Source organism: Tachypleus tridentatus, chromosome 12 (genome assembly GCF_004210375.1).
Source record: "Tachypleus tridentatus isolate NWPU-2018 chromosome 12, ASM421037v1, whole genome shotgun sequence".
In the NCBI taxonomy this organism is placed as follows: Eukaryota; Metazoa; Arthropoda; class Merostomata; order Xiphosura; family Limulidae; genus Tachypleus; species Tachypleus tridentatus.
Genome location: NC_134836.1, coordinates 69,709,422 through 69,721,126, shown reverse-complemented (window position 1 = coordinate 69,721,126; position 11,705 = coordinate 69,709,422). Strand labels below are relative to the sequence as shown.

General features: G+C 30.0%; 1 protein-coding gene across 1 annotated transcript; it reads right to left on the bottom strand.

Annotated features, from left to right (window-relative positions):
- Positions 1–1,122: 1,122 nt before the first annotated feature.
- On the bottom strand, positions 1,123–11,705 carry LOC143233523 (transmembrane protein 18-like). Its single transcript, XM_076469824.1, has 5 exons — positions 11,674–11,705; positions 9,831–9,909; positions 4,352–4,469; positions 2,898–2,952; positions 1,123–1,219 (listed from the first exon to the last, which is right to left on the bottom strand). Exons 2-5 carry the CDS (start codon positions 9,900–9,902, stop codon positions 1,123–1,125), a joined length of 342 nt encoding a protein of 113 aa, XP_076325939.1. The 5' UTR covers positions 9,903–9,909; positions 11,674–11,705.

The following is an 11,705-nucleotide window of genomic DNA, read 5'->3' as shown; positions in this document are numbered from 1 at the left end:
ACTTCTCAGTGATATAAACAACATTTAAGAAAAAATATATATATTAATTAGTTTAGAGTTGCATGACAAGTGAAAGCAGGATTATTAAATAGTCATGATGTCAAGACATAATAACCTATCTCTTCAACCTGATATATTACAATAACCTCTTACAAATTAACCTAACATACAAATACCATATATTCTATAAATATCAAAATTGATAGTGTGTTTTTAATCATGTATAAACTACTACAGGAACAAAATCAGAAATGTTACTCTAGTTTTTGTTTAGAACAGTTACCACAATATGTAATAAAACAAACATTTAAATAGCCTATAAAAATACTTTTTCCTGATCAGGGTTTCTAGTCTTCATTTTGTAGAAAATCCTGAAATCTAAACATGCACAGTTTTGTTTCACTAACACAGTTAACATACATCATTCTTTAGTGTACAGAAGCCAACCTGTCACACTGAGAAAACACCCAAGTCAATATGACAGCCGATTTCTTTTACGTCAAGGATCAAAATTATGCGAGCATATACTTTTACGTCATACATACATGTCACCAGAGATACAGAAATATTACATTTTTTAGTTTCAGGTAAACAAAACACCTCAGTATTTGGCTTTCAAAGAAGATAAAAAATTCAAACACTGGTGTTCTTATATAGAACAAAAATATCATAAAAGTTATTTATAAAGATAATAAAAAAGACGTAAACACATGGATGTGTTTTCCTACAGCTACTCCATCTAGATATAGTCTTAAATTATTTTATATTGTGTCTACCACCGACATGAAACTGTTAATGTTTCTATCCCTCTCTCTCAAACTAACTCTTGCACATAAACTGCTGTAGTGATTGCTACAAACTATTGTAAGTACTAACACGATATGGAATGCAATATAACTGTTTTAAACAACAACAAATCTTTACATTAATTTACATTTAAGCATCTTCACAGCTAGGAATATTTTTATTACAGTAATAAATAAGCATAAATTCAATCTGAGTAGTGAACAAAAATATGATATGAAAGTAAATCAATGTATTCCTCACAAAATATTAAAATGCTTCATTCCGTTTTAAAATATTGTTTAACCTAAAATGAAACTATCTTCTACATTATTTTACTTACAGAAGAAAGAGGCAGTTAAGCAGCAACGGAGCAGCAATCATGATAGAAAAGAAGGTCCCTCTGCTATCAAAATACTGACCTCTGGCAAACAGCCTGTGGTAGGTGTGGAGAAAAACTCTATATCAGATTAACAGTCAATTATACACTTAATTCAATCATGAAAGTAGTAAATACAAATCCTAATGAATAGTGTATTAATGTCGATTCATAAATTGAGATTCCCAACAATAGAGTGTTTTAACCTTAAAAAATCTCTATGACATTCTTTTACATAAAGAATTATTTGAACTAATTTTGCATGCTTTTGTCTTCACAGACACTAGATACAGGTATAGAGTGTAGAAAGTTAATACCTTAGATCTCCAAAAACTATAATGGGAAGAAGTCAAATGTACATTTACCAATTTAAGATTTTCTAGTAAAATTGCACTGCCCAGTTTTAATTGTCCACAGGACAAAAACCTTTAAAACGAGAATAGATAGATGTGTCTCTAGATTCTTCACTTACTATATTCTGAAAACAAACAATTCATTGCTATCGTTCTAACTCCACAAGTGAGTTTCAATGAATAAAAGTTAATTATTTTTTACAAAGATGAAAATGGATAAAAAGGACAACCACAGCCTTGAAAATGCACAAGTACCTGCTATAAGCATGAAAAAGTGGAGAGTCCAAGGTCTGAGACCATCCAAGTCCTAAACATTAAAGGGCTTTTAAGTCTTCAAAAATATACTTGTACCAAAAGTAGTTCATAATACTGACTTCTACAATACAACAAAACTATACAAGACATAAACTAGTTCCAAAACACAAGTTTCAAAAACCATATACACCATAAATCAGTTCAAAATATAACTTAAACTATACATGCAGAGAGAGAGAAAATTAAAACCTACTAAGTTTGAAAATTTGTTACATTTTCGACAGAAATACATTAGCGATCAGGGCATGCCATAATGTTTGTGCCCCCTTGCAAGTTCTGTGGAAATCGATTTTGGCAACTGTTTTCTGCTTTGTGACTGGAGTAATTGCCCCTATTGCTCTGGTTCATCATATTTTGTCCCAGATTAGTGTACTTTTAATATTTTTATCAGTGTATTTTGTCATTTAGTTGTCAAGAAATATTCAACATTGTTGTCAGGTCATGGCTTCATGTAGTAGAATCAAAGTTGAAATAACAATCATCACAGTAATACTAGATTATCATAGTGTGATTAAATAAATTGTCATTCTTAAGAAGACATTACAATCTTTTCTTTGTAATATTCAAAAGAAATGTACAGTTCACTTCCATTGGTAAAACTGTAATTAATTTCTCAAAAGCTAGACTCCATCCTTTAACAAAATTCCTCCCAGGATGTACTAAATTAATATGAAAAGCAACTGAAAAAAACAATCCCCAAACCCAACCTTTCCTTCCTTCTCCCCCAAAAAAAAAAAAAAAATCCACAGAAAAGTCTCAGCCCCATGAGTGGAATTTTTCCATGCACTAAGAAAAGTTTGCAAAATGTATAACCTTAGAATAATAATATACACTGAGAAACATCTTACACTCCTTTTGAATATAAAATAACTGTAACAATTTCTGAAATTTTATATTAATCAATACAGTTAAATATAAAGATTCCTTTAATAAAAGACATCATTGCATTTGTTGTTTTTTACTTTCACTAAGCCTTGTAAGATAGATGTGTATATACAAATAGATACAAGTTTTAAAGATAACAATGGGACATGTAACCTGGTCATATAATAAATAAAATAGCACACCTCCAATTCCTGGCTGCCCATTCATTCAAGACCTCTGAGAAGTAGACCATTAACACTGGTAGAAACAATAAAAAAAGAAAGTGTTTTAGGCATGAAAATAATCACACAACAAAGATTCATGTAGGTGATGCTATAAGTGTATTAACTTGGAACATTTGAATATTACTTTCTCTGAATTAGATACTTCAAAAGTAAATGTTTAGAAGTTCACATTAATAACTTGAGCAATCAATGAGATCATACAAGATAAATATAATATTTGAAAGATTTATGTTTGAATTATATGAAATCTTTACCATCAAATGCTTACACTAAAATCATTTGCAGATTTATATTCCAAGAACAAATGAGGTACTGAAATCTAATAGGCCTAATAATTGCAATATGAACCATGCTAGAAAGTACAAGTACAGATGTTTTCTTTCATGCTCTGACCAAACTGGTGTGTGATAGCACTAAATAAAAAACCTCCTGGGCAATGCCATGCAGCACAAAAAAAATATATATTTTTTTATACAACTGTAACTTAAAACTCATAATAGATGATTAAAGTGTGTGTGTGTGTGTGTGTGTGTGTGTGTGTGGAAAAAATATCTGTAATCCAGCATGACATATCACATTTTTTAGGCCTAATGATGTCTGCACATGAGTATTTAAACATCTTATCATATTTTGTAAACCTTTATAGTTTTTAAACTTTGGGAATCAAATTTAACATTCAGGTATTACAATTAAGTACCTGAATAAAACTGTATGATAAAATTACTTGATAATTATAAAAATCAGTCAAGGATACAAAAAATGCCCTCAAATTGTTATCATATTAATGTTTCTTTGAATTATAATAATTTTCATAAGTAAACTTTTTAACTAAGGATTCTAACTGATGACTCATCTTGCTACATATTTCATTATTTCCTAAAGTTGTATTTTTGCTATAAATACTGTTATCTCTTAGTTTTTAATATGCATAGAAAGAACATTTTCACAGATATTTCCCATAAAATTAGGACTAACAATGAGAAGTGAGAGATTTTTCAGTTTAAGTATCACAAATGTTATATCACAAGAGTGCTGTTCTTAATTTTCAGAAATTTCAATTTTTTTATCTTTCAGTTTAAATAAACTTTATTATTATCAGCTTGATGTTCATCTAAGAATTACCTATATAAGCCAATGATCACAGGTTTGAATCCCAATTTGCAAATCTTTTTAACATCTAGATTTTTAAACATAGAAAGAAATTTAAAACAAATTGCAGTTAAAAAAACTAACTTAAGACATTTTTTTACAATCTCAAGTTAAAAAAAATGCTTTATGACAGTTTGATAAAATTTTTATTAAAAAATTGAACTTAAAAATGAAACTTTATTAACCCATATCTATATTCATAAAAAAGGTACATTGAAATATTTTAATACTAAATTATGTAATTGTTTAAAATTAATACTCACATAATATGCAAAATAAAGCTGCTTGAATGTTTCCATAATTACGGGTCGCTACAGCCAAGATGGTAACAAATCCATGAAATACCAAGAGCATAATGATCCATGGTTCTGTCCAGTCCACCTTACAAGACATAATTATTTATATTTTCTGTTTAAGTAAAAGATTTTTCAACACACATCTGCACTTACCAAACTATCAAGCAACTTATTTCTTGCTCTAATTACATTACTCGTATTGGTAAAACACCAAAATGATGCACATCTAAGATTCCCTTTTGTGCTACAAGTTATTCATAGCAGAATTCATGTTTACTTGTCTTCTTTGTCTCTCTACATGGATTTGTCTCAGTACAAGATGAGAGAAAACTTTTAGTATGAGTTTTAACAATTGTTATTTTACTGCTCTGTGTAGGGAAAATTGTTTACTTAATTCACTGCACTAATGTAGTTACCACATCTATGATGGTACATTAGGTTCACAATTTCATGTCTGATTATAGCAAAGATGTTTGAGCTTCTTTTGATTATGAGTGCTATCGTTCATCAACAGAATTTTTCTAAATGACAATTAATCAAAATAAAAAACATTCACTGCACTTATTGTACAATAATCTTCTAACTTCCTGACGGAAATACAAAAATATATTTAATTCACTTGCACAGTAACAATGTAGGATACCAGTAAAATGACTGTTAATAACAAGTAGCAGATGACTAAAAGTTATGATACATTAAGTTTCATGTTTCACTATCATTTGGAAAATAGTAAATCACTTGTTAAAATAATTTTTATCTGTCTTTTCAATTTCTTTTTCAAAAAACAAAGGTAAGAACTAATTTTGTTACAGTTTGTGTATACTTGTACATGATTCAAGTGAAAATATTCAGTCTTCAAATATAATTTATATACAAAGCAATTTTATTTTTATATGTCAAACATAAGAAAAGTATTTCCATTCTACCAGGATATTACACACCACAGTAATCCTCTTGACAAAGATTTGTTTAATATCTAGGAATAAAAAGACAGTTCAAAGGTCCATCAGATGGCATTTAATCAGTGTCAGGTTTTCATTTTCTATTATTTTAATAGAAGCTTTTTGATAATGTTTAAATAATAACCACATCATATTAGATGTCACTCACATGGAAAATCTATTTTTTTTATTTGTATAATATCCACTGCTTAAAGAAAAACTATTGTATCAAACAAAAAACTCATGCCAGAACATTATACACAAACACATCGTCTTAACACTGAAGCAGACGCTTTTGGTGGAGTGAACTGTGTTTAATAGCTGCATTGCTTCAGTATAAAGTACTGAATGACAAGAGTACAAGGTGTAAGAGAAGTAAGTGCTAGATACAGTGTAAACTATATAATAACTCTAATAATTTTAATATTTAAAAAGGAGAACCATTATAAGTATACACTCCCTATGTAACTCTAGAATGATATACAAAATTCAACTGTTAATGAGATCATAATTTATGGAGCATTTTTATTTAAGTCATATAGATTGGAGTGTGTTAAGAGTTGAATCACATGGGAGACAGGTTTTTAAAAACCATTTAGAATGAGTTTTTTTGTTTTGTTTTAAATTGCTTTGAAAAGCTGCTAGGAAGAATGCTATTTTAGTTTTATTGTCAACTTCTAATATTGAAATGGTTGTAGATGTGGAGACCAGAAACCATCTTAGAACAAGTTGTCATTGGTCAACAAGGTTTGATGTTTTACCATATGGAGATCAATATTGTGGTTAGAAATTTCAGTACAGGAATTTCTGAGGGGACAACAGAATTATCTCTGAGAATTAGGCTACTAAATTAATGGGAGATATCAATGAAATGTTGAAAAATGTTTTAAAAATTTCTAAACAATGAAGGTTGATATATACCTTATACAAAAAATGGTGTCTCATATAAAAGTGAAAAAGATAAAAATTAAAGGAAAGCAGTTTAAGCACAAAAAGTTTAAATTATTTGCGACAACAGGAGACTTGTAAAATTAAAGATGAAGAGAGCTGGTCAAACAAGAAATTAGAAAACTAAAAAGATACATAAAAAAAGCTCTCTGTAAATATAAAATTAAAAATTTATTAAATACATAAGGGTAAACAAAATTTCAAGACAGGAGCATAGCTTTTGAGACAGAAGGTTAATATCTGTTTGTTCATTTGCAGTTCAGCACAAAACTACACAAAGAGAAGAGTATTAAATCCTGATTTCTTGCACTGAGAGTCTGCCGATAGTTATCTGTGCCACTAGGATTGGATCATATTTGATAATCATGAAATAACTAGGTTATTAAATCCTTTTTTTTTTCACCAGTTTTTGCTAATGAAGACAATCACAATAATTTTGAGCTTGTTAATTAAAAAAAAAAAAAATTGGGAAATTTAAAAATGGATAAAGCTTTTATAAAGAGATTAAGGACTGTATTTGTGTGAGCCAAACTATAATTTTTTTTTGCAGGTCCTTAAATAACAAACAGATGTCAGAAAATTGGAAGTTGGCTAAAATAATAGAAATTGTTCCAGTAAATATAGACCTATTAGTCTTACATCAGTGGTGGAGAAAGTTTTTAAAAGTTCAATAAAAATGCATTGAAACATCATTTAATAAAGTTTAAAATGTTATTGGATAGTCAACATGGTTTCACTGGAGGAAAATCATGCCTAACTAATGCTTTGGAAGTCTGACAAGTTTACTGCTCAGGTAGACAAAAGCACAAGTATATATTTGTTGCATCTGGATTTTCACAAAGCACCTGACAAATAGCTACGTAACAGACTGTTAAAAAATGTTCTCTATAGGTGGAGATTAACTTGGCTCATTGGATAGAAAAATAGCTGGATGGAATAAAGCAAGTAGTTGCTACAAATGGAATCTGGTCTTACGAATTAAAGCCACAAAAGAGGTTTATCAAGATTCAGTATTAAAAGCTTTGCATCTTTTTTTATTTACATCAATGGTGCAAATGAAGGAATGGTCAATAAATTCTTAAGCCTGTTGATAATAATAAAATATTGGATGTTGCTGGCTAGAACTAAGCAATTTCATCATTACAGTCAACTAAATGGCATATAAGCTAATCAATTAATGGAAATACCATTAAATAATCAAAATTACAATTATTAATATTTTTTATTATTCTGTCTACCTGAATATTGCTATTATATTTGTTAGTTGTCAAACACAAATCTATATAATAGGCTATCTCTACTCAGGCCAAATAGCCTTTTAGCACGATAATTTTGTTTTTATTTTTAAGTTTGTTCAGCTCTGTTGACTTGAGAAGTGGTTCTCAAGGTCCAAACTTCCTCGTCTTGTCTTTGTTTACGGCAAAGTTATCAAAGGCTGTGTGTCACTGTAATGAATAATGAAGTGCTGAGTAGAAGGAAGGAAATTGTTTGTAAGCACCCACCACTAACTAACTTTCTTTATTTCTTGAACTGATAAATACAGAAAAGGTAACTAGGTGGCAGCACCCATAACCAATTTCTTTTCTGTTCTTTAACTGCTAATCAGATAAAAGGCAACAAACAAGCTGGGTGCAATTATCATGATATGTTTTCTTGCTCGTACATATCATTATTTAAAGAAGACTGTGATACTCAAATATTCGAACATAACGGATTAATTTGGCCATTTATTAATTTATTAGCAAATATCACTAGTAACCCTTAACTGTGAGTAGAATGCTGCCATTTTGCAAAACATATTTAGATTATTTGGGAAGTTAGGCAAATAAATGACAGGTGGATTTTAACTGTAATAAATAAAAGGTAAATAAGTTGAAATATCACAGTTAGAATTATTAGTATGATTTTAATTTAATTCTGATTTAGCAATCTTTGAAGCCATCCAATCAGTGTGCTGTTGCTATCAGTAAAGCAAATAGGATTTCAGGTTGCATTTGCAGAAACACTACATGTAAGTTTAAAACAGTCATAATTTCATTGTACAAGTTACATCTTATGCCATAATTGGAGTATTTCCTGCAATTTTGGGTTCCTTTACTTTAGGACAGACACTGAATTGTTCATAAAGGTTTATAGGAAGGTTATTACAATAATAACTGAGATAGAAAAGTTGTCATATGAAGACAGGTTAAGATCTCTTGAAATAAGAAAAGTAAGAGAGGTTCTATTTGTGTGTTTGTCTTTTAATTTTCTGCAAAGCCACATAACCGTTATTTGCACTAGTTATCCCTAATTTAGCAGTGTAACACTAGAGGAAAGACAGCTAGTCATCACCACCCACCATCATTCTTGGGCTACTCTTTTACCAATGATTAGTGGGATTGACTGTAACATTATACTGCCCCCACACACATGGCTGGAAGAACGAGCACATCTGGTGTGGTGCGGGTTCAAACCTACAGCCCTCAGATTACGAGTCGAGAGTCTTCACCACCTAGCCGTACTGGGCTAATAGAGAGGATCTGATTGAGGTATTTAAAATAATGAAAATTTAAATTGTTTAGAAATATAGGACACAAATACAAAACTTGGCAGAATAGGAACTGTTTTGAGCTAAGACAGCTTTATTTTTCTTTAAGAGGGTGGGTGGCCTCTGTGATGGGTTGCATTCAAATGTGACAGATGCAGTAAAATTAAGGGAGTTCAAAAGAAAGCTTGACAACATATAAGATCCAGCTTTAAGTGTTTAGTTTACTGAACGGTAAAGTCTCAACAAACCAACAGGAGGCCCAACGTACTCCGCAAGTGTTATATAGATATATATCACAGCCGTTTATGATAGGAACGACTACTTTGAAGTAATAAACTTGTTGAATATTCTAGTGTAAAGTTGTTCCTCCTTTTATTATATAGCAATATATACAGATGCCAAAGGTTAAATTTAGAGGGAATGGTTGCTTCAGTTGACTAATTTTTGGGGTAGAAGATGGTTTGATGTGTTCAGTGACCTCCTGTATTATTATATTTTTAACACCTGAATCTTATCACAGATACACATACCTACCTGCTGATTAAATTCAAACTCCAATCTAAACATTGTGTGCGTGTCCTTCTACATACATCTAGCATAATTAAATAATTTATAACAAGTCCAACAATCAACCAAATATAGCAGTCTCTCCCACTAACAACTAAGTCACCCAAATCAGTTCTCGGTTAATTTAGCAGTTAAGTCACCTTTTACTTATAGCAGTAAGTAAACTTAACAATCACAACACCAGTGATAAAGAAAACTTAAAATACCAGCAGTAAGTAAATACTTGCATCTTTACCACTAGCTGATAAAATGTAGTTACATCAAAGCAAAATGTTTTTTGTTGTTGTTTTTCTTTGGGTGAGGTCTCTTTTTCTTTTCTTTTTTTACAAATAAGTCATACAATATACTGACTTAACAAACATTATAAAACTACATATACACAAGAAATGAAAACATCTCTTCTGCTATTAAAGTTAAAAATGCAAATTATTTTACAAAATAGTGACTCGTACATCCTTACCTCTTCCAATAGTTTTGTGATACTGAATAGTTCTTTGGGTCCAAGCTCTACTTTTATATTCACAGGATCCATCTTAGACCTTATGAAAACATACTTAAGAACATAAGCAAAAGAAAAGACTAAATAACAAAGCATCAGTTATATAAATTAGCAAATAATTCAACAACTAGATGAATTTATTACACATACTATTAAGAGCAGACAATTTTCCATTTTCTTTGTAGTAAAGGTAGATGTAATGTTTTACATAAAAAACTCTAACAAGTCTCAGTTCTGCCAAAATAAGAGATTACCTCCATAAGCAGCAACCTGTAAGGTGGCCTCAATACACTTTTACCCACGAATTTATTTACCATCATGTTGTGTAAAATTGATTATTTATACATTCCTTTTTTTAAAAATGTTGAGGGTTCACAGAGTTCACTTAAAAAATAACAAAGTATACATAAAATATTAAAATGTTTAGAATTACAAAACAAAGAGAATGGTGACACTTTCTAGAATGGACAGCAACTGCTGTTGTGGAGACACAAATGTAAAGGATGACATTTCAAAAGTCTTCAGGTTCATGGTGGAAGGCTTTCAAAATGTCATGCTCTAAACTTGGGTCTCCACAACAGGCAGTTGCCATCCATTCTACAAAGTTTCATCATGAATACTCTGCCTAAATAATCTGTCAAAGAATGAAAAGAATGGCAATCAGTAAAATGGTCCACAATATCAGTTACCATAATCATCAAAGATTTTATTGGGCCTATACTAAAGAAATTTTTTGGAAAGTGCACAGTGAAGTATTTTACACACACATTTAGTTAGTAAATTAAAAAGTCTGTGTGTAGAAATACACATTATATACACATAGAAATACACATTATTTTGTTGGCAACAGTATAATAGTTTATCAGGGCCATCACAGCTGTGTACAGCCTTTTGATAATTGTGGAGAAAACAGTATTTTTTCTTTTGGGGAAGTTGTCTTTTTTTTTCAGAAACTATATGCCAGTGATTTTTTAGAAAGAAATAATATAAATTATTGGCTTAAAAATCAAATAAAACAAATCTTGAAAAACTCAAGAAATTAGATTGTTTATGATGAAACTCACTTGAATGGATGGCAACTGGCTGTTATAGAAACACAAGTGTAGAGGGCAACATTTCAAGTATTCTACCATTCATCATCAGATAACTGACTATTTTTATCATATACATTCAACCAAGAAATACTTTTAAAAGCATTTCTCAAAATGTAGAACAGAGTGAAAATATGGTTATTTTTATTATACACAATCAAAACATACTATAAAAATAACAGCTTACATAGGATGGACAATCCTAAGACATAGCACTGGTCAACAGACAACTTCATAATGAAAATGTCACTATATTTTCCAAACTTCTTTAAATAACTATTTTTAATATTTGTTATTTGTACATAACTATTTTATCTTGTCTCAATACTATGATATCAGTCTTTCTACAATTTGTAATTATGCTGTATCAATACAAAAACGCATTTACTTAGGACTAGAATTCACTAATAGTAATTACAAAATTAGAGTAATGTACAAGCATTATTCACAATGGTCTTATTAATATCTACAACAGTTGTGTAGTTCTTGTTATATTGTATTAGTGGTCAACTGGTAAAAGTTGGATAGTTCAAAATCGTAGTAAGAATGGTTTTTTAATAACAAAAAATTTCTACAATTATACTAAGTTCAGTAGGTATAGGTTGGGTACTTGACAAACATAAAAATTTAGAATCATTTTTATAACCAAATAATTTCTACCATAATGCTGCTTTTAACATATTTTTAATAGTTTTTGTAGGCAACTATCATACCAACAACATGATGCAGAGTGTGCTATACTACT